At 38.5% G+C, this 24017-nt stretch overlaps 1 protein-coding gene across 2 annotated transcripts in view; it reads right to left on the bottom strand.

Annotated features, from left to right (window-relative positions):
- Nucleotides 1-619: 619 nt before the first annotated feature.
- Nucleotides 620-24017, bottom strand: part of CPQ (carboxypeptidase Q) — a 173617-nt gene continuing 150219 nt past the window's right edge. For both annotated transcript variants that reach the window (XM_061995505.1, XM_061995503.1), the window contains exon 8: nucleotides 620-1154. In XM_061995505.1, the coding sequence (XP_061851489.1) occupies nucleotides 994-1154 (161 nt within the window). In that variant the 3' untranslated portion in view covers nucleotides 620-993. The remainder of the gene's footprint in view (nucleotides 1155-24017) is intronic.

The following is a 24017-nucleotide window of genomic DNA, read 5'->3' as shown; positions in this document are numbered from 1 at the left end:
GATTAATTCCTTCACCAAAGTGCATATGTACCAGCATTCTCTTGCCCAGCTTCCAGTGGGGAGAGCATCCCCACAAGAGCAGGGCAGCTGGGAATGGCTTCAGAATCCTGAAACAGAATCTGCACTTTCACTTTGTTTGGATATCAGCTGGCAGGTAGTGAAGGTCACAAATCACAGTTATGATGCCATCTCAGAAACATCTTGGCCTTTCAGAGAAAAATTGATGTATGAAATTCTCTGCATGTCACTGTGGCAAGTCTTCCAACAGAAAGAGAAGGACATGCTGAGCTTTCCATGGGGAGGTGTCTGAAGAAATACAAGAGATCTGGGAGTTCTGTGTTTGGTTTCCTATCCTTTATGTCTTGGTTTATCTGAGTTGCTCATGAAATAACCTTTAGTGAGATTTAACAGCGGGAGCTGAGCAAACTATTAAAAGCCCTATTATTTTAGCACTTTGATGGTTATCTGACCATCTTATATATTATCATTAAAATAGCCAAGACTAATTAGTCCTATAACCTGAAAACTGTATAGAAACTAAAGTATTATGTTAATAGAATAAAAATAAAGGACTGTTTTATTTGTACATCATTCTAATGCATGGAGTGAAAGACTGAAAACAAACCCACAAATGTCCACATCAACTTAATACAGTAATTCTTCTGATGCAACAAATTTATTTGGTATATTTTTCCTGCTCCATAGGATCACTTTACATACAAATGGTGACTATGTCGTGGTCAAAGAGTTACCATACCTTCATCAGAATTTTTTAAAGTACTTAAGAAATTTTAAGTGAAAATCACAAACAGAAGATATCAAAATAACAAAAGGACACAGGAATGTGTAAAAGAATGTATGCTTTGAGGAAAATCAACATAATAATACTCAAAACCAGGGTGAGAAACAGAATTTCCCACAGCTGTAGACCACATGCATTAGTAGACTCACAATCTCTACTGAAGAGCAGAAATCTTTTTTCTTGCTGTTTTATTACCTTGGCAACATCTCCTCCATGTCAGCAATTACATAGGAGACAACAGTCCAAACAGCAGCACAGAGATTCATCTGTTTTGGATCTTGAACTGTCATAGTGTCCCCTTGAGAATGATGAAACCAGAAGTATTTACTGAGGTCATCACGCAAGCTGGCACCTAGAAAGAAAAATGGGAGATATTCCATTATAAGAATACAAATATTTAAAGAGGAATATAAACTTGAATCCATTCCTGTGTTGTTGATGATTAAATCCACATGTAACTGCATAAAGTTCCATGTAGCAACTACATAAAGTTCCATGTACAAACTGCACACAGCCATGGCATGTGCACTTCGTAGGTTTTAGTTTAATTGACTTAAGTTAGCTTGAGGCAGCAAAAATTCATAAAAGGGAAAAATCAACCTTCCTCTGGGAGACTAGTGTCCTCAGCAACAGTATATATTTATTTTCCTCTAAGACTACCATAGTTCAAGCAGGAAAATCCCTACAATAAGCCCACACGTGGCAGCACTTCCTCTATTCCTCATCTCACTGCTTCAATGATGAGTTAAGAATGAGTTATAGATTCTCTTCCTGCTGTTATTTGTGTTGAGAAACACCTTGGAATTTGATTCTACTTTTGAATGTATGTCCATCACAAGGATGTGCTGTTTCAGAACAGTTTTCCAGAAAAACTGGGGTTACCCAGACAGCCCAAGACTCCTTGAAGTCAGTTCTCATCAGCTGGGGGAGAAGCAAATTGTGTGAAACCACAGTTCTCCCCATTCAGGAATAACTGACTACCTTGGGAGGCATCCGAGTAGAGAAAGGACCACTCTTCCCGAAGTCAGGTCAGTTCAGGGAGCACAAATAATGCCAGTGAGGTATCATTCAAGGCCTCAAGGCAGATCAAAGCCAAAGGCAAGAGGAGCAGAAGAAGCTGCCACCTGACTGGGTACTGCAACAGAACCACCCGCATGGGATTTTCACCCTGGCCATTCTCTGCCTGGACAAGTCCCCACTGACCCTCTCTGTCTCCCTGTCCCCTTGTAATTTCTTCTCTCTTCATTCATTATTTCTGCCTCTTCATCTCCAGTTTTATCAGCCTCCATCTCCTTTGTTTTAATCTCAATAACCCTTCTATCATGAACAGATTCAAATTCTGAACATAAGTAAATGCCATATATTGCCCCACCATACTGACTCACTGCTTGCAAATCCTTTGCATTAATTCCCTGTCCTGCCTGACAACCAGGGCCAGGAAGTGTTCAGCTCCCAGGGCAGGACCCACCTGGCACAACAAGCCCCCCTCCTCGCTTGGTCATCAAACCCTGAGGACAAGTACTGATGTGAATTCATAAGTAAGAGCTATGGGCCTTGGGTGGAAACACAGATTGAGGCTACTCTATCATGCCAAGTAAGATAAAAAAAATACTAGAACTGTTTGATCATAAAGATGAAGTAAATAAATTATTCATATATTTATTTGCATGCAGTTAAAATGAGTATCAGATGATGAGGGCTCTGCTAAACTCATATGTGCTCAAAAGACTTAGTAGTATGATTTTTTTGGTTTCCCTGAGATGCCTGAAGCCTTTGAAGGGAATGAAAGCAAAATTTCTCACAGCATAACTGTACGTTCCTATAATACATATCTTTTGATCACTCATGTAGTCAGGACAGAGTCCAGCTCTCACTGTGGTTAACAGGCATGTTTCTATTGCTGTAATAGGGACTGACTGCTTGTTTCACTGTAATTTTAGAGAGAAGCAGTAGAAAAGCAATGCATTTTATAATTCCTTCCAAGATTAAGATCCCTTCATAAGAGAGAAGATACGCAGAAAGACCAAATCCTGTAGCATCTTGATATATGGTATTGTGATTGATTTTATTTGAAGAGTTTTTATTGCTCTTAAGAAACTAGCTTGCTAAAGATTTGCAGCAGTGCAATCCCACAGAAGTCACTAGGTAGGTTATAGACACTGAATTATGTTTCAATAATTTTAAGACTGAATTTCTGTCAATACATATCCACTTTAAACATTTTATTCTGAATTATTTTAAACACATACAACCACAAAAGGGTTGAAAAATGATCAGTTCTTTAACTGATGGACTTCTGCACTACAGAAACATTACAAGTATAAGCCACTGAGCGAAATCCATTACAAGGTTTGAACACTTTTGTAAGACTCAACCCAAAAATCGGTTGCCAGAAGTTTATCATAGACATTGCACTAAGCACAGTAACTACAGATTTACAGAGTAGTGTTTTATCTCTGCAAATGCAGTAATGATAAACACCCTTCGCTTTGTAGTGGTTAACTCCCTGAAATACTAAAACAGATTTGCTTCTCTAAATTGATTTTAACAATCAGAACCCGTTCTGTCTTTGGCATCAAACAATTACTATGCAAGAAACATCAGAGTGAGTGAAGGGAATATCCAAGGGTTCCCAAACTGGCCATGCTATCTTTATTATGTCCTAAGCTAGCATTGAAGTCAATGACCTGTAAATGTTGTGTAAGAAGAAGGAAAGGACCTCAAGAAAGCACTTTTATCCGATGTAATTAGAAACAAAATGAATATCCATGTTCTTGGCTTTGAGCACAAGAAAAGTTTACAGCCAAGGGCCCCAGGCAAGCCTCTAGATGTGAAACACCCTAGGGCACAGATATGACTGTGAACAATTTTCATGTTTCCTGCTCCAAACCTGAGACTCCTCCACGTTGATGTTAGCTGCCCAGAGATATTTATGGCTTCCAGAGGTCACCAGGTTGTGGCAAGACACTGAAGAGTGCCCTTTCGTCAGGACTGAGATCAACCTCTGCAGAGAACTGTGAAGAGAGAAGTTCTGTGGATTTATGTGGGTTTATGTGAACTGCAGTCATGTTGGATTATCTGAACAAAGTCTGTGAGATCCTACAGTTCCTTTTCTAAAAAACTAATAGAAACAGCAATGCTGTGAGCAGAAGCAGGCATGCTACAGAAAGCAGGGACAAGGAGAGAAGAATTCTGCCTAACACTTCAGTGAGGTTTCAAAGCACATCAGCTGGATGACTGTACTGTATCCTCACTAGCCACTGAATTATTAACCCTTCTCAAACTAAATCTGCCTGAAAACTAAACATGCCACGTCCAGAAGATTGGAAGAAACCGGAAAAATTCACACAGATACAAGTTTTAAAATGCTACCGATTTTGTTATTTCACTTAAAACTGACCTAAAGGAGGGAAACTTCTTGTTACTTTGTGATGATTTCCGTAGAAACAACTCAGAAACAGTATCAAACGGAAATTTCGTTTTGCCAGCTACATAACCTAGCAGTCAGATACAGGTGAGTAGCCATGTCTCATAGATCTATAAATTATTCAGCCATCTCCATGCATGCTAGACACCTAGAAAGGAGACAGCATATAGCTTTACAAGAGTCTGAAAGGTCTAATTAAGTAATCAGGAACCCTCAGATGGGAGGTACTATGTAGACATGTAGCAAATATTTAGTTCTGATCTCCGAGTGGAACAAGTACTCAAACAGAAAAAATGGGCTGGGTACTCTACTATCATGTTTTAGGCACTTCACTGCTTTCTTGTGTTTGCAGATCAAGAACATTCATAAAGAAAAAGGAGATATTTGTAAAAAAAAAAAAATCCCCTCTAATTGTGATTTTTCAGCCTATTGACATTTAGAGTGATGTGAATCACACGAGGAACACTGCTAGCCAATAAGGAGATCTGTGAGAAAGTGCTTCTAGCTGGATGTAGGAGGTCTTGTCATAGGAACATAGGGAATGTTAAAAACTGCTGCCAAAAATGCTGTACTTACTATTTGAATGTATCAGAAATACTGGAAATTATAAACTGAAAATAATTAATGATTGACAGCTTCAATAGGATAATATATAGATAACTGACAATTTCATTGCAAAGTGGCAGGAAACCCTCTCTAGCAAAGACATGCAGTTCTGTTCCCTAGCAGCAGCTGTCTAGTGCCACCTGCAATCCCTCAGGTGCCTGGTGAGACCCATTGATGTAGGTTTGATGGAGGGACCAGAGAAGGTAATACCTCAATTTTGAAGCAGCTGCTGAGGCCAAGCAGTCCACAATTGGGTAGCACCATTTGGGTGTTTTGGGAACTTAAAGAAGAGTTCTCTTTGACACAGCAAGACATCACCTTACTTGCCCTTTGTGGGAAATAGTTGTATAAGTAAAGTCTGAGGCAAGCACTCGGAAATGCCTTTAACTTCTCAGGTTGATCTCTCTGGTTTCTTTGTTGTGGAGGTTGCAGGGTTTTTATTGTGTTTTAGTTTTCTGCTTTTGACTCCCTCTGAGCCCGTTTCCTTATACTTGGCCTATTAGTGGGTGTGCGTGCTGAGCAGGCTGCAGATGAAACCAATTTTGTCCTCAGGTTATAGAGCAGGACAGCTCATGCCAAACAGATCAACTTACTGCATAAATGTAGTAATTTCAAAACCATGCAAAACCAGTATATGCTCTTGTATAAACAAATGCCTGTTGGAAATCCAAATGGCACTGGAGAATTTGAGGTGATACTGGTATCATCTGAGCCAAAAAACTAATCATGGGAATCCCCTTAGCAGAGCAGGCAGGTGTCCTGTTATCAAATTCATCTCCTAGGAAACACATCGATCCTAGGTATTGCAGGTTTGTTATACACAGTTCAATCAGTCTCTCAAATGTAAAAACTATTTACTACTTCTGCTGTCCCCAAGTGCTGCACCTTCTTTTAAGGCTTGCCATCTTCCAAGCTTTGCCACAAAGCGCAACTGTTTCTTCATGAATCAGTTCACTGTCATGTAGTTGCAAAAAACACACAAGGCCAGTGAATAAAACTGCACCAAAATGGTCCATTGCTTTTTGTTTTATTAATGTGAGAAGTAAGAATCAAGAATAAAAAACTTCTCTGTCAACTTTTTGTTGCTACTGTTGCCAACCCTGCTATCCTCTCCCTTTGCCTTGTTTGTGACATGCCTGAGATACTGTCACAAACATGCCATCAGTACCTTGTTTCCTAGCCCCAGATGGCAGCTGTCTCACAGAGTAGGAGTAAGATAGACCATCTCCTGTGCCACTGGACCAGGGATATCGTCTCCAAAAAAGGCAACTCTCAGTCTACCCATCTGGAGCTCCTTACTAGAGACCAACATAGGCCCACTAAGGTGATTAAGCAACTGGAGCATCTTTCATATGAAGAAAGGCTGAGAGAGCTGGGGCTGTTTCAAATGGAGAAGAGATCTGTGTAAATACCAGATGGGAGAGAATTAGAGGGAGACAGTCTTTGCCCACTGACAGGACAGCACAAATCAAAACAGAAAATTCCATCTGAACACAGGAAAACACTTTTTGACTGAGAGGGATGTCAAACACTGGGACACATTTGTCCAGAAAGGCTATGGATTCTCTATCCTTGGAGATATTCAAACATCTGACTGGACATGGTCCTGGGCAACCTGCTGTAGCTGACCCTGCCTGAGCAGTGTGGTTGGACTAGATGGACACAAGAAGTATCTGCCAACCTCAACCATTCTGTGGGAGTCTCTAATCCATGATGCCATTTTCTTGGCTCATTCAGACATGTCTTCGAACTGACACACCATAAACAAATTCTTCAGTTCAAGCTCATTTACAGCTTGAACTCATTTCATAAGTCTCTGCATAAGCAACTATTTCATACACAGTTTGATGCACTACATAAGGCAGGTAAAAGCAGCTGCCTTGGTAATTGATACTGACAATATATTTTCAGTAATCAGCTTCGTAAGAGTACCTTGATGAAAATCCACACATACACATTGAGGAATTCTGAAATTCTGAAATCCCTTCTAGCTTCTGATCTCAGCATGAAATGCACACTGTGAATATTAGCTAGCTGATGACCAGAACATTTACCTGCTTTACAACATATCCACATTAAACACCAATTCTTCACACATTAATAAACTGTCTGACATATTTTTTTCTTGCCAACTCAAGAAGATACAATGCTGCTACTGAGGTAAAAGGATGAACGAAGCACAAAATTAATGATGAGCATGTCAACGATGACCACTGCTTCTTGTCAATCACCATCAGGCACAACTGCTTCCCTATGCACTTGTGATAAGTCATCACTAGAACTAAACTCTATTGTGGTATCTAAACCTTAAAATTATTGTCATTCATGCAAACAGTGACTGGAAAATTATTTATTGTCTACCAGAATTATTACAAAGGCAGTTTCCATAAAACACATATATGTTCGAGGGAGAAGGCATATAGTAACTTTAGAGTATTTTTTCAATGCAAAACATTTTGCACCACATTCCTCTCTATGTTCTCTTTCTTTTCTTTTTATATCCCAAATACAATTTAACTGCCCAAAGAAGCCAAATGTGAGTTTTGAAGTCAGTGCATGTTTGCTGTACAGCTCTATCAATGGCTGCCCAGTTCTCTATGCTATTGAGTAAACTTCACAATACAATCATTCCATGAAACTTTCAAATACAATGCAAAATTACCCACTGTTTGTATAACCTCTCTTGGGTAGGCTGGGTCTTCAGTATTGTGGTTAGGTCTTTGGGATACTGACCTCTGCACGTACATTGCCATATATAGTGAAGCTGATATGCTAATGAATTACAACAATGTAGAACTTTTTTAGGTTTCATTTTACACTAGTCTCAAGATGAGCCGGCAGAATTGCTGCTCCACTATTTTACACAGTATATATACCTCTCTAAGTAATAAAAAGACTCCAGTACAGAAGAACATGCACTCTAAACAGACAAGAGAGACTGCAGTATGAGAGGGGCATGCAGAGATGAAATGGCACATTCATTTTCTCTCAGCAGAGAGAAAGGAATAGATGCCAGACATTTGATCTTGGGCCAGTGCCTTGTTGAGCAAGCCGTACTGCTTCCTAACAGCAAAGTCAGAAATGCCTTAACAAGGGATATTTTCTCAGTGTTTTCAAAAGTTTACAAAGCTAAAAGAAAGGCTTTCCAAATAATCTATGCATCTCTTGTACATTCCAAGTACCTATGTGTTTGAGCTTCATCTCACTATCAAGACAAATCTGCATACTATGAAAGGTACTGCTTGTGGTAAGTTCTCCTCATAAAAACTTGATCTGAAAACTTATTTTTGTTTCTGCAGTCTTTTTCCTGGCTACAAAAGACAGATCCTTTTCCCCCTACATCTACTAAAAACTACTTTTGTTTCCTGCTTTTTCTGTAATAAACAAGAAAAACTTTTTTACTTCATAATCAAGCTTATTCCAATCTCAGACCCTTTCAATGCTAATGATACAATTCAGGAATGTACTAAAAAACCACAGTGCCTTGGAAATGAAGCAAGAACTGATTAAATATATGTATGTCCTATATGTTCTTTTCCTTTACATTGAGTACTTAAAAATAGGGGAAAAACAGGCAAAGTGATACATCATAAACTTCTGTGCAGTTAAAAACTGCCGTGTATTAAGAAGCATAAATACTGGAGATAAGAGCATTCTCCTCCCCATACCAGAGTGCTTATTCAGCTTTGTACTCCTACACACCCTATGAAATGGGGCTGTGAAGGTACACATATGTCCAGACAGTAACAGAATCAATAGCATCTGAATTCTCAGGGCTTGAGCACTGCTGCCCCAGACGTTTTGAAAGGTCAAAACTGTGGGAAGACACATGATTTTTCCTTCAAAGGATATGTTACAGAGAGCTACCAAATTAAAAAGAGATAAAAGATATGAGTAGGAACATAATTTCTTATGCTGTTTCTAATTTTCATTTTGCGTCTTTCTAAAACCCAGCAAAGTCACAAACTTGAAATGGTCAGGGAAGCAAATATGCTGCAATGGTATTTCTTTTTGGGATGGATTGGCTCGAAGGTTCCCCTTGTGTCACAGTATCCCCATGTCTGCAAGCCCTTGGGAGCTCGTGATAGGTGTTACACTGACATTTTATGAGCTGCCCTCATTTAACCTCAGCCTTCAGAACCATTACTGTAATGAAACCCTGGTTATTACAGACATGTATTGCGAGTATTTTGGTGCACAAAATGTATTCGTGAGACAGCCTGTAGTTGATAGTTGGCTTTAATGCCAATTATTTCATTATCCATTTTTCAAATAAGCAGAGGCAATGGAGAATGCTAATGCTGTTTAGTGGGGCGCTGACAGCATTAGTTCTCCTGTCATTTAGTCTCAAATGATGAAATTACAGGCTAAGTTGCTTGAGTTTCATGGCTACAGACACTGAAATAGTTTCCAGTACAAAGCTTATAAATAACATCAGAAGCCCTGCTGTTTCACCTCCTGAGTCATTCTCTCAAAAGTCTTTAAAATTCATGATTCAAACAACAAGGCAGAGGGAAAGCTTTCAGGCAGTTGTTTCAGTAGCTAATTAAATGAGACTACAGTGTAAGGAAGACAACATGGAATGTGCATGATTTCTTGTTTTTCTTAAAGCATTTGAGAATTAATCCTCTGGATACACTAAACAGACTAAATTACAGCTCAAGATTATCACAGTTACTTTTGTAATGCATTAACCTTTCACTCATTGTGGCAGAGGACCAGTGACAGCTGGGAATTCAATCTAAACTCACATGAAATCCTGTGAAATGAGGTCTCAGAGAAGGAAGCAGTTCTATACCATAGAGCACAGGTTGACTAGATTCTAAAAGAATATCCTAAACAGCCCTTGAATAGGGAAAAAACCCTCAACAAACAGATGAAGCTTCAACAGTAAAACACACTGGAAGTTTTTCCTCATCCACATCTGTCTAAAATCAGCAAGGCTTTTTTTTTTTGGAAAAAAGGAAATAAAAGGGTGAGTTTTCTTAGCTGGTGTTGCCCAAACATAACCCTTCACTTGTAGGATAGCTACCTGGGATGGACAGATCCTCCACAGTGTCACTAATCCCATTTATGAAACTATCTACACCTCTGTCTGCCACAGCTCTCTGTGGCAATGCACAGTATGGCTGAGCATTTCAAGTGGGCACGCCACAGTTCTCACTTTGTGAGCTGTAGTAGTAGCACCCTGCCTTTCTTCATTCACCTTCTCACCATTGATGGCTTAATATACTTTTAATATTCACTAACTTAGCTTCTTTTTCTCAAGCTGACGAGTCTTCCTTGTGCAGAAACTATTTAATATCTCTGAGGATGCAGGCTACTGGTGACTCTTCTTCTCCCTTATCTAGCAGTGTTTCACCATTCCTGACATGAGAAGCCCAACACTGCATGCAAATGCCAGCATGTGAATGAACTCGTGATGTGAACTGCTGCACACCACAACACATTACCTACAGATGCTTTCTGTTTCTTCCCTCTTCCTTCCCCAACTGCACAAAACACTGTGCCTTCTACAATCCCTGGGTACTGAGTCAGCAATTTTAGACAATTCTCCACAGTGATTACCAGCTCATTCTTCTTGAAAATAATTCCTATGGATCCTGTTGTCATGTATGCATAAGACATATATTGCATTACTCTGCATTTATTGACACAAAAGTGTTGCTGGCTGTTGCTTAGGCATTTTCTACTGGAAGATTACTGTCACATTTTCACAGTCAGCATGAGTTTTGATATGAAATATTTGATGTAGTCATCAGCAAAGTTTGCCAATTTGCTCTTCTTGTTATTCACTTGCTTTGCAGGTCACATGGAGTTTTGTGGACATCCAAAGTGCCGAAAAAAATTAGCAGCATAATAAAGTCTTTCTATGTTATGAAGACTGACAATTTATTTTTACCTTCTTTTAATCAGATACTACTCTGCAAGAGAAATATACCTCTTATCACACAGTAGCTTACTTCTCTAAAGGTCTTTGATACAGAAGCTTTTGAAGACTCAACTGTACTTTACTGACCAGATCCAGCTACAAAAATAGTTATAAACTCCTCTGAAAAAGGCCTGCTAGATTGATGAGGCATGAATTCTTTCTTAAAAAGCTACAAGGATTCATATAGTAATTAGATATTTTCTGACATTGCAGCACTTCTCTTGGCTCTGTGACTACCCTGGCTAAGTAATTCACAGATCCTTATTTTAGGGGATTCCCTACTTAGGGCATTTCAATTAAGAAAAAATTATATACCCGTATTAGATATCTATATATGTAGGTATATATTCTATATATTTTAATATAGATTATTTCCTTTGTAGTGTCTTTAAAATGAGGTATATGGCCACACATATTATGTAGAGACTACTTAACAAAGTTGATTGTTTTAAAAATGGTTGTTGGATTTATGAATCCTTTACATTTAGCATTTTGTTTTTAAAAAAGGTGTAAGAGGGATGAAAGTCATTGCAAAATCAGCACTTTAGAATTCTTTTTCATGTATTTGTTTGTGCCTCAGCCCAGCAAAACAATTGAAGTCTGAGCAAAGTAATTTATTTTAGTGTCATTAAGCTTTAAATGCCACGCGAGGGCCAAGTGAAGACTGGGACTCATGTAAATCATCTTTTCTAACAAAATGCATTTCTGTATGTCTCTATATAATCTCTGTATGACTGCATCATTTAGCTGATGATACGAACTTGCATAAAAACCTAAAGTACTGCAGTGCTTTCTTCACCATCCTCTGCTAGCCAACAAACCTGCTGCTAATGCCCAGGGATAGACCCTTTCTACACTCTGTATCAACAGCTTCCCAATCACCTCAGAAATCTGATGAAAACAGGCATACCCTGCCTGGTTTGAAGGTCAAATGTGAGGAGCAGGAACTGTGAAAATGACCCATGTATTGGGGGATTGAGCAGTATTTCTGTTTGCAGTAACTGCTTGCATTCATTTACGTTTTCAGTCCACTCAAGAAGCTTCCTTGTATTTGACAATCGACAGAGCTATTTCCCCTGCCAAACTTGCAATCGAATTTAATGCAAGCCTTTAGGTCTGCTCTCCCATAGGATACCGAAGATTGAGAGGAAGCATGCAGGTTTTCATTGAAGTTCCCTTCAGGGTCTGACTTCCCTTCTAGATAGGATCACAGCTGGATGTTTAATCACTATGCTTCTGTAAGACTCTTCTCAGCAAGCATCCAACTCTTAGAAATGCCAATATTCATAGGACTCAACTAAGCAGAGTTATTTTCTGCCCAGATTTGAAGAAAGCCTGTTTATGATCATTCTGGAGCTTAACAAGTTACAAAAAACACAAATGGTCCTGTAACTTCGAGTAAAACACATCCTAAGTACACTACAAGTCTGTTACATCTTATATCACATAAACAGCAAGTGCATTTATACAGCGACACTAACAGGATGAGCAATGGCTTTTTTATTGCCACACCCCATTGAGACTATCAAACTCTTTGAGACCACAGTAGATTTCAGAGGTAAGACCATTAGGCAAGACTAGAAGTATGCTATGGCTGTAACAACAAAACATCCTTCAAAATACCTATGGTTACTTTGATTAATGTATACTTCAGTTATAAAGCAACATAAGTTATTTCCTAATAAAAGTTAGACACCTCCCCAAATACAAGTTTTCAGAACTAGGATTCCATTTGAAAAGCACTCAGGGCATTAAACCCAGATTAGGTGGATTTAGATGTCTATCCTCATCAACCTGCCTTCCTTTTGACTACTGTATTAATATATATTTCTCAAATCAATTAAAATGTTTCCTATACTATGTTTATCATTAAGAGAAGTCTAAGAACATAGCTATACCTTGCAGCATTTCAGAAGGTTCGAATTACTCGAATTTCATTGGAAAAGACCAGTAGCTCCTTTCAAATACATAAAATGGAGATTTTTTTTATACAGCAAACATACTTACACATGCACATGCACATACACATATACATACACATGTATCAACCCACACATAACTTGAAACCTTTCAGAAGCCAAATGTGCGTTTTCTAAATAGAATGGCATGCTATAAACTTAGTTGCCATCACTACTCAGTCAAATTGAATTAAAGACCTTACCTAAAAATAACATCTGAATGAAAATGAATGAATGAATGAATGAATGAATGAATGAAAAAATGAATGAAAAAGGGGATGAAATTGGAACACAAAAAGTTCCACCTAAACATAAGAACAAACTATTTCACTGTGAGAGTGATGGAACAGTGGCACAGGCTGCCCAGAGGGATTGTGGAGTTTCCTTTTCTGGAGGTCTTCAAGACCCACCTGGACATGTTCCTATGAGACCTGATCTAGGTGAACCTGCTTCTGCAGGGGAGTTGGACTAGATGATCTCTAAATGTCCCTTCCAATCCCTACCATTCTGTGATTTTGTGAAAAATCTTTACACTCTGGCCAATATTTATTTTACTTTTACACCCTCACTTTAAAACTCACAAACATTTTATAGTAGAAAAAGAAGAGGATGACTTTTACTCTAAGATCCATTATTGCAAAACTGTCTTGCATGATTATTGATTGAATAGTTTTCATTTCTCACTCCTACGAGGACTGGTACAGAACAAGAAAAAACAGCAGGTCTTACTAGCTCTGGGCAGCCCACCCTTGGCCTTATAAAGCATCAGATTCCTCAGAAGAGGTGTAAAAAATCAGCTACACCTTTTCAGAAATGCAGATATATGAAATCAGAATGCATTGAATGAGGATGGGTAAACTTTCTCCTCTCACTTATTCTTTTCAGGGTCAAAAAATAGACATTTGAGATTTTAAATAACTCATTCCAGGTAAATACAGTCATTCCTAGGCTGCCAGAGTGCCGTTGTGTTGCACTGCTGCCAGCAAGGCCCACAACTCTCACTCCAGAAGTGCCTCTGGGTCTGGAAAAACACCATGTAGCAAACAAGGCCATAATAATTACTTCAATAATTACATTCTGTTTGTGCTGTGTATCAAGAGACCAAGAGTTGTCTGGAATTAGATGAGGCACCCAGACTGCCTTTGCAGCTAGCTATTTTAGTGAATGAAGCAGCCAAATGTCCTCTTGAAACACAGGAAGAGCAATCACACTTTCCCCTCTCTCAATTAATTTAAAACACATTGCAAATCAAAAAGAAAAAGAGAATGACCAGAGAAAAGCAGCAAAAGGCATGGAGTAACACTATCCCTGACAGGGCCATGTATTCAACACCATCTGTTTTTTTTTTCATTTCAGAAAGGATGCTCTACACCTAAAAGAGGAAGGTAGATGTTTCTGTCTAGGTAAGCTGTAAGGAGGGCTAAGAGAGAGCCCAAGCCACAACTTACACAGCTCAGGGAGGTGAAGTCAGGTCACAGTTGGTTGGGGCAGACTGACAGAAGACATGGGCAAAGTATCAGTCCTGCCCATTTGCACAGGGGCAGGACAGCTGACTCAGCAGGCAGGAGCTCTCATGCCTGTTAAATTATTCCAGGAGTGTTTCCTAGCACTCTCTAATCTAGCTTAGACCCCAGGGACCATGCACAGTTCCTTTACTCTTGTTCTCTCTAATTAGAAACTTGAAGTCATTATCTGGGCCAAGGGAAAGTGAATGGAAATTGTCACTAGGTTGGGTATATTGAGTGAAAAAGTTGTTAAAAATATCAAGATAATATTCTCAAAAGCACTGCACCGTGTCTCAAAATTGTTTTACCCTTGATAGATTTCCTGTCATCTACTTGTCTGACCAAAAGAGAGGAGCTGCATAAAAAAGACAAAAGAAAGCAAATGACACTTATAACTGTGTGATGGTCTCTTCTTTCCCCCAAGAATCCTGAAATAAAATACATAAATGCAGAGCACTTGGAAGCTTCAACAACATCCAGTGCATGTGCTTTTAATCATGACCGCATGTGAACATCTGCTCTAAAATCTAGGCAGCAGGTATTGGTGGACAAGAAAAGTACTCAGAGTAACTAGGAGCTAATGGAAAAGGCAGATAGGGTAATTAACTTTCCTCAATGTCTATTTAGCACATCTTAGGGATTTAAAATTTAAAATGTGTATAATTTGATATATTTTCAAGATTAAGATGTCTAAAACTTGTCATTAGTTTTAGCTGCACAATGGAATCTGTTTCTCAGCTAGAAGTTAAACGGACTACAATTGTTCAGGCCCAGAAAACAAGTTGCTGCAGTGGAGCATCAAAGTCTGTGGATCTCACACTCCAGCACAGCGAGAGCTACCCTGTCAGACCCAATCTCCTTCATGCCTCTGGTGGTTACAAGCTCAAGACTAATGGTGGCTGGAGAGCTAATAGCTGGTAGTGGCACTTCTGTGCAAACAGTTTATGAACCTCCCTAAACCTTTTGCATGAGAAAAAAAACTCAGCCCAAGAAGTAACCTAGGTTTTGCCAAAACTAGGGATCTTAGCTATTAGTGGCTATCTATTTCTGCATCTTTCTGTGTACAAGCTGTGAACTGAGATAACAAAATGAAAATGCACTACGGCTTTCTTGAAACCAATATAGACCATATAGGTGCATGCTACAGCCTGTAAGACTGCTACTTGTTTCTCCAGGGGCTGCTATTAGTGCAAGGACCCAGGTCAGTCTACAACATGCACTGATTAAAGCCTGAGTGCAAGAAAAACAACATTCAGCAGTATTTTTATGAAGCCTTCTTCAGGTGACTTGGTGGCATATACATGGGGCCTTAATTCTACTCTGAAATACAAATAAAAAGACATTTAACCCTTTTAAAAAACAAATTCAAATCTGTTCAGCTTATTTCAGTCTCTGTAATTTGGAAGTGAAGGACTACTGCTTCAATATCTCACTCACTCGCAGATCCAGAACAGAAGTAAAATGCAAGGAGTTAATAACATTCATTTATCATTACTATTTCCTGAATAACTCTGGCCTCAATCTGGAAACCAACTCAAAGATGCTTCCATTTGCGAGCAACTAGACTGGAAAGACTGAGAGTCTACGTAGGTCTTCCTCAGCCACTTCATCTTCACTTTCTCTTTTCCCTTCCCATCTGCATTACATTGGCAGTCTGCACCTGGCTGCAGGTTGAGGGTCTTGGATTTATATTATAGAGAGAAAAGGGCTCAAAGGAAAGCCTTTGGAAGGAAATAATAACTTACTTCTAATACTTTAAACAACACACAGAACATTCCTGCATCTAAAAAGTCACTGAATGCAAAGAGTACTGCAAGCCTCGTTACCCATATTATTTGTCACTCTTTAGAATATATACAGACTAGAACTACTTAAATCATAGAACTGAACTGGGAAAAAATACAAAGGTTCAGCCAGCCTAAACCTATCCTCTCTCTGATAGCTGCCAAAATTGTGAGAAAGAATGGGAGAAACAAGGTCCCTTCCTTCAGTATACCTGTCCAACCATCAACAGATTAAGGACTTTCTAAATAGGGAATTGTATTCATATCACTGTGTTGGACAACCTTTGCTGAACCTTTCTCTTAGGCAATAGTCCATCCTTTTAAAATTTATGTTTCATCTTGGTCTCTAAAACATCTTGTGGTGCTGATTTCTTCCATTTAATTATCCACTGTCCAGAGAAGTGTGTCTTTTTGTCTGTTCTCTGGTTAGTGTTAATCCTCTGGTTATATTATAAAAGATGAATTGCTATTCTCTATCATATAGTACAGCACTATCTACAATGTAATATGAAAACCTGTAACTAGCCTGGTTCATGTCTGCAACAAATTCTGCAGGAGTAGCTTCTACAGTATAAAGATTCCTTTGCTTTGATTAAACTAATAATTTGTAAACCATATTATCTTGGTGTAGTAATACACAGCACAGAGAACTGTATTTTCATGGAAACCTTAAGACAAGCAGACAAAAAAAGGTTGAACTGGGAGAAGTCAGGCTTTTCATTTTCTAGCAGATGACACAACTTTGCTTTTCTCTTTTCCTGCCCAAATGAAAACAAAAAACATCCCAAAATTTTATCTCAAAATGAAATAAAATAGTAAACCCAAATATTCCAATTACGTAGGTTTTTTTTTTACTTAATACATATGTCAAACAAAAGCCTTAAAAATTAGGTTCTATCATTACTCTAAATTTTAACTGATTGATTGCTTATTCTTAGTGGAACTTGCTATTCTGTTATTTTCTAATTCAATCAAAATAGACCCTCTTTATACAAATCAACACTTCTCAATATCTTTTTTAAAGAGCTACCTACAGAAACCACTTCTGCAATGCATTCTGACTATGAAGAAACCCTAAAACATACAGCTACGATTAATGCTTTTAATGTCAGGCACAAAAGCACTGTCATTTCCAGATGTTACCAGAATATAATATGGTTTAACACCTCTGTCTGTGTCTGTAGCATGTGACAGCTCCCTTTCAATTAATTTTCTGATGCCATAACACATGTACAAATGTTTGGAGTTATGTTAGTTACTAAGGATATCAGAAGAGACAAAGAAAATTATGTATATTACAAGGTTGATCCAAACTGGATGGACAGTGTACTTAGGGAATAAAAAATGGAAGGATGTATAGAGTGGAGCACCACAGGGGTTTGAGGTTATTTGTTATTTTCATTATAGATCAAATTGATGTCTTCCTATGCTAAGACGTGACACTGACTAGAGTCATACAGCTGGAACACTGAGAGTACGATGAGAATTTGTTAAGTGGTCTTCACTAACGACATACGTGAAAAAAAACCCAACAGGATGATGATCAGTAGAGGCAAGTGCAAACCACTACACTAAGAAAGGGAAAAAACTTCACTTGAAAATCTGCTGCAAGAGGAAAAAAATAACCATGACTCTGGGTTCCTAATGTAAATAAAAGATAGCTAATGCACTTAAATTGCAGCAGGAAAGACTTGGATTAGATACTAGAAAGACCTCCCTAAGTACTAAAAATAATACTGGGACAGATCAACTATAATGTTTCCATAATAGCAGGTCTTCAAGAACAGCATAAACAAATGTGAAACAAATGATACTGGCATTGGAGAGATTGTATTGGAACAGAGATGTTTAGAGGCTCTTTAGGGACCCTCTTGACAGCTCTGTGGTTCTTTAAAATCTTGTGTCTTTGTACACATTTCTGAAATAGCTCCTTAACAGACTACACATCTTTCATGGACTTGACCCATGGCTACAATTTGGCCTGTGAAGCAGATGGAAATTCAAGATCGCTATCCCAAGGGAACCTTGCATGTAGCATTAAACTATACATCAAACTTCTTGAGTAACCTTACTGCATTTTACACAGTCTTGAAGTAAGAGCTTTATATCAGAAAAATGTCTCACTCCAAAATATTTCACATGACCTGCAATGCATTTGTGTGGAAAATAGTGCTAAAAGTCCTAGAAATTTCCCATTTAGAGAGTATAAGGCATAAATCAGTTCTTAAAATCCCTTCTGTGACTTCAGTGATGCTAAGTTTGGTTTTGTTTCTTTATATTTGCTTCCTTTAAAATATAGCAACAACTACAAAAATTCTGCTGTGCTAATAGGTCATATATAGTTATTTATATATTTTATATATATATAATATAGTTAATAAAATGGAACTGTTTTGAAACCTAGTTTAGCCAGCTAAGGAACAGGAAAAGTGCCCATTTTCTTTGATGGATTTCCAAGCCCTATATAGTGATTGAGACAACACTCTGTGATGGGCACTGCAAACAGTTGAGAGCTGTGAACAGATTGGCCTTGATGGATAATAATTCTTAAATAAGTCTTCTGGCTCTTTGAATGGAGAATCTGAATAAACTGCTGCTCATGTTGAGGTATATGCTTTGTCCTTGCAGACAGAGTTGTTTATATATTTGTATATATTCCTACAAATATATTTGTAGGAAGGTCTTTTGATATACGCTACATCCACAGTATTTGATCAAGTGAAGTGCTCTTGTGCTAAGTAAATGCAACGTCTGATGATTTCAGATAGATCAGCTTAATTAGGAACATATTGAAGGGGAGGTATTGAAGACTCTTTCCTCTTTACTGAATTTAATGGACAAAGAGCATCTCCTCAGCATCCCTAGGCTAACTGCTACCATTAGGGAAACTGAGGAATCATAAAATGATTAGTGATGATAACAGTTGACATCAGAGATGAGACAATAACTCTATAACTTCTTTCCTGCATTCCTACACAGCCCAAGATGTTTTCTTGAGGATTTGCTGCTACAAATTACAAATGCATATTCAATTTCTTTCACAAGTGCTTTTCTGTGATCTATTCCATAGCTGAATTGACTGAAATTATTGCATGAAAACACATATAGTGTCACTGGAAAGAGAGATATTTGAGAAAAAGAAAATGGTGCTCAATAATTCTGCTCTTCAGAAATTCACTAGCTCTGTAGAATCAGTTTTGAAGACAAACAGAAGAGTTCCCATTCAAAAGTTTATAAATGTTAATGAAGTCCTGGAGAGACAGCCACTGAAATAATTTTGAACTTGCTCCTTTGAGGAAGATGTCTCTATAAATGATTTCTGAGCTTTGTATTTGTTCAACTAGGTCTACTATCAAAGGCATTCTTCAGATGCCTCAGACATTTACACCTAAAATGTCACCTGCAAATGAAAGCATGATGTGTTTGCTGCTTAAGGAAGGGATGAGTTTTCTGAGTAATACATAAAGCTCTGTCACTAAAAAGCTTTCTGATCCTGGATCAAAACATGCTTGGTTCAAACCTCCAATGTGCCCTGCACAGTCAGTCAAGATGTTTTTACAGACTTTTCTGTGTAAAACTTTTAGATTGCTTGGGAAAAAAAAATATGTAGAAGTGCTATATTATTCACTATATTACCTATAATGAGCAAAGAAAGAATAGTAAGTAACTGCTGAGATTTAAACTTTAAAGTAACTCTCAGGTCTCTGCCCAGCAACAGAGTTGGGGAGAAAATAGATGTCAAAAGGGAGACAGTGTCAAAAGCCTTGTTGAAGTCAAGGTAGATGATATCTGCCTCTCTCCTCTCATCTAGCCAGCCAGTTATGCCCTTATAGAAGGCTATCAGGTTGGTTAGACAGGATTGCCCCTTGGTGAACCTATGTTGACTCCCCCCGATAACCATCTTCTCCTTCATATATTTAGTAACAACGTTCAGGATGAATTGTTCCATCACCTTTCCAGGGATGGAGGTAAGGCTGAGCAGCCTGTAGTTTCCTGATTCGTCCTTCCTGCCTTTTTTGAAGACTGGTGTGACATTGGCCTTTCTCCAGTCCTCAGGCACCTCATCTGTCTTCCATGAATGCTCAAAAATGATGGAGAGCAGCTTAGCAATAGCATCAGCCAGTTCCCTCAGAACTCTCGGATGCACTCCAGCAGGGCCCAATGACTTATAAGTGTTAAGCTTACACAACAAGTCTCTTCCTCATCTACCCAGGACATGTCCCCTGCTGTCCAGGCCATTCTACTCTCCTTGCTGGACTGGGCTTCCGAAGGGCTGGCCTTGGCTGTAAAGACTGAAGCAAAGAAGGCATTCAGTACTTCAATCTTCTCTGCATCCTCTGTCACCAGGGCACCCTCTGTGTTCAGCAGCAGGCCCACATTCCCCTTAATCTTCCTTTTACTGCTGATGTATCTGAAAACCCCCATCTTTCCTTTCCTTTCCTTTCCTTTCCTTTCCTTTCCTTTCCTTTCCTTTCCTTTCCTTTCCTTTCCTTTCCTTTCCTTTCCTTTCCTTTCCTTTCCTTTCCTTTCCTTTCCTTTCCTTTCCTTTCCTTTCCTTTCCTTTCCTTTCCTTTCCTTTCCTTTCCTTTCCTTTCCTTTCCTTTCCTTTCCTTTCCTTGTTTAATTATAAAGGGTTGTACCCCTGCATGCCCTAGCAATGTTCCTATACTCTTTCCAAGAAACCAGGCCCTTTTTCCACCTGTCATAGATGGCTACTTTCTGCCTGAGTTGTCCCAGCAGACCTTTGTTCATCCGTGGAGGTCTCCTGCCTCTTTTTCCCATATTTTAACATGTGGGAACACACCTATCTTGGGCTTGGAGGAAGTGGCACTTGAAGCTCAACCAGCTCTATTGGGCATTTCTACCATCTAGGATCCCATCCCATGAGATTCCTCCAAGTAGGTCTTTGAAGAGGCCAAAATCAGCTTGTCTGAAGTCCAGGATCACAATCCTGTTTGCTGCCCTGCATCTTCCCTATAGGATCTTGAACTTCACCATCTCATGGTCACTGCAGTCGAGGTTGCCTCCAACCTTCACATCCCCAACCAGACCCTCTTAATTTGCTAGCACAAGGTCCAGCAGCACATCCCTCTGCATTGTTTCCTTGTCTTTGTTACATTTGAGGAATGAGCAGTTGTGTATGCTGGAAGGCAGAGCTGCTGTTCAGAGAGATCAAAATCCAGGAGTGGCCTGACAAGGACCTCAGAACATTCAACAAAGAAAAACCCAAAAACCCTGTACTGGAACAGGACAACCCACTGCAAGAGTACAGGCTGAAGATGCACTAGGAGGGTAGAGCTCTGCAGAACAGGATCTGCAGGCCCTGGTGGACAGGAGGCCCCAGTGTGACCCTGCGGCAGTGAAGGTAATGAATGGCTTACATGAGCAATAGGATAGCCAAGACACTCAGGGAAGAGATTTTTTTCTACATAGTACATCTTCTCTGGGGACTCTAGTACAAGAAAGGTGGGGAAAAAGTGGACAGAGTGGACTCACTGGCAGACAATCAGCTCGTTCTCATCATTCTTTATCATTATAATAAAAATTACATCAGCTATGTTTTGTTGTAATTTTAAATTTGATTCCAAACGCCCAGTGGAAACTCTGAATAGCTGTGGATGTACCGAGCCCTGAGGAATCCTATTAGAAACACTCATATGACTTCATATAGGAAACTACATGGAGAGCTGCTAGCCAGATCTTAATCCATTTAACCTCTGTCCCTCCCAACAAAAGCAGTTTACACACTGGTGTTCCTGGATTGCTACTTATGGTTTATTTTTTATTCAGTTTGCAATACTGATACCATTACAGTTTGTTTTCCAGGAATGAAATCCATGAATCTACAGATATTTCTGCTGTTGTTACTAATAGTCATTCTGGATCATTACACACTAGGTGAGAAATCTACTAACATTCCCACACTATGAGTGTGTCTTATTTTTCATACAGTCAAATTCCAAAAAGGCAAAAAAGGAAAAAAAAGTGGGGAGAATTACATTTAACTTCCATTGACAACCATCTTTCACCTTCAACTTCCTTACAGAACACAAATTAAACATTTTTATATATATATACATATATATTTACTTCTTTATTTGCATGAGCTTCAGTGAAGTCAGGGACAGTCTTAAGAATAAGGCTTAGCTAATTTGCACTTCCAAACAGCATATTTATCATGTTAAGAATAAGCTCTGTGTGTTAATGTGGGACACTTGTTTTTTCAATCAACAAATGGCAAATGCTTCCATATGAAAAAGGATATTCCCACCCACAGAAAGAGATTTCAGCTTTCCTATGCAGCAAACAATAGAGAATTAATATGCCTCTCAGAGGCACAGCCAGAATAAAAACAGCCACACCCCAAATCCAAATGAGATCCTCAGCTACATGTTTTCAGTTCTCCTACTAACAAGGTGAGTGGCAGGAGGAAATCTATTGATTTTTGAAAGGTTTAGGAATTTTGTGTGCTTACAGAAGGAACCTATTTAATAACAGGGTCTTTTATGTCAATACATTTCATGTAAGCTTTTTAAGACTAAACACTTAAAAGGACACAGTTCAACATTACTGTTATTCACAGAAGGAACAGTGACAAAAAAACTCTTAGGGAAGGAACTCCACTAGTCAAAAGGTGCAGGAATCATTAGAACTTTGGATTTTTTTTTCAAAATTTTATTTTAAAAACCTTAAGTTTTCATTGCTAGATTAATGGGTTTATTTAGTATCTGTGCAGTGTTGAATGCATTGGAACAATTTTACTTCTCCCAGTTTTCTAAAAGCCAATTAGAATATTAGAGTTTCAAACTAATTCACCATAATATGCATATAAGACTCTTTTAAAGCTGCCTTGCCTCATTTTTTTGAAAGATAAATTTAAGTGCTGTGTAATATCAGCTTCCTAACCCATGAGCTGTTATTCTTACCTTGTGATCATCAAGGAAACTGTCAGGTAAACTGCATCATAGATACTGAAGAAAAAAAGAATAACTAGAAACAAAATAAAAAATTCAAACTGATCAGCAATGTATGGTACAATTTTGCAAATATTTTTGGTTTCACTGTTCAAAATTTCTCTGTGACTGGTAAGTTAACAATAGTTCTATTTTTTATTGTAATTAGGATTATCTAAAGATTCGACACATCAAAGACAAGCTTTTGATATTGAAAAAAAAAACCCCTAGTCTCTTTGGAATGGCAGAGGCTTAAATGGGAGAGGAATTCCATTATAGAAAATGTTTATAATATTTACTGACAAATTCACAGTTTTTTAAGGCCAGTAAGACCAAATATCATTTTAATCACACCTCCTGAGTAACACACAGCAAAGATCCTCACCTTGTATCTACTGCATCAGTCCATTCCTCCTGCTTGAATTACCCTTTACTTTTTGAGGACAGCTAAGTCTCTCTGTACACATTCAAAGTGATGGAGAATTCTCCAAGTCTGCAAGGTGCTTCTGTAGTTGACTAACCTTATCGGAAGAAAGTGTTTGCTTTCTTCCATTCAGAATTTGTTTTAGACTGAATTGTTAATGGATCATTAAAATGGGAGAAAGGTGCTATAATTAGACAAATCACTTTGCAGACTATTATGTATGCTGTGGTTGAGTCATCACTTAACATAGTTTTGCATAAATTGAGAGAATTTTAATGTCTCCTGTTTCTCACTCTTAGATATGATTTCTAGACTTTCAAGTCCTTCTGCAGTTCATTTGTGATCTCGATATCACTAAAATGTCACTATTAGCAAGTGAAGTAGAATCACTTAGTACTACCTTCTAGTAATTGCAGCATTTGCCCTTGAATGCATCAATCTTTTTTTAGTATTTGTATCAGTCTTTAATAAATTACTTTTAAAACATATTAGAGAACAGCAGGAGTTCATAGTTCAGGTAGACTTAAGCAAGGTCATTCAAAGATAGTCTTCATTTCTGTCAAAATAAATGTGAATGAGTGGTTTTTGTGTATTTGCTAATAGCATGAATTATTTTCTCCCAAAGA

This window comes from Colius striatus, chromosome 4 (assembly GCF_028858725.1).
Source record: "Colius striatus isolate bColStr4 chromosome 4, bColStr4.1.hap1, whole genome shotgun sequence".
NCBI classification, from domain to species: domain Eukaryota; kingdom Metazoa; phylum Chordata; class Aves; order Coliiformes; family Coliidae; genus Colius; species Colius striatus.
The sequence above is the reverse complement of the archived record's forward strand: the minus strand, read 5'-3'. Positions and strand labels throughout refer to the sequence as shown.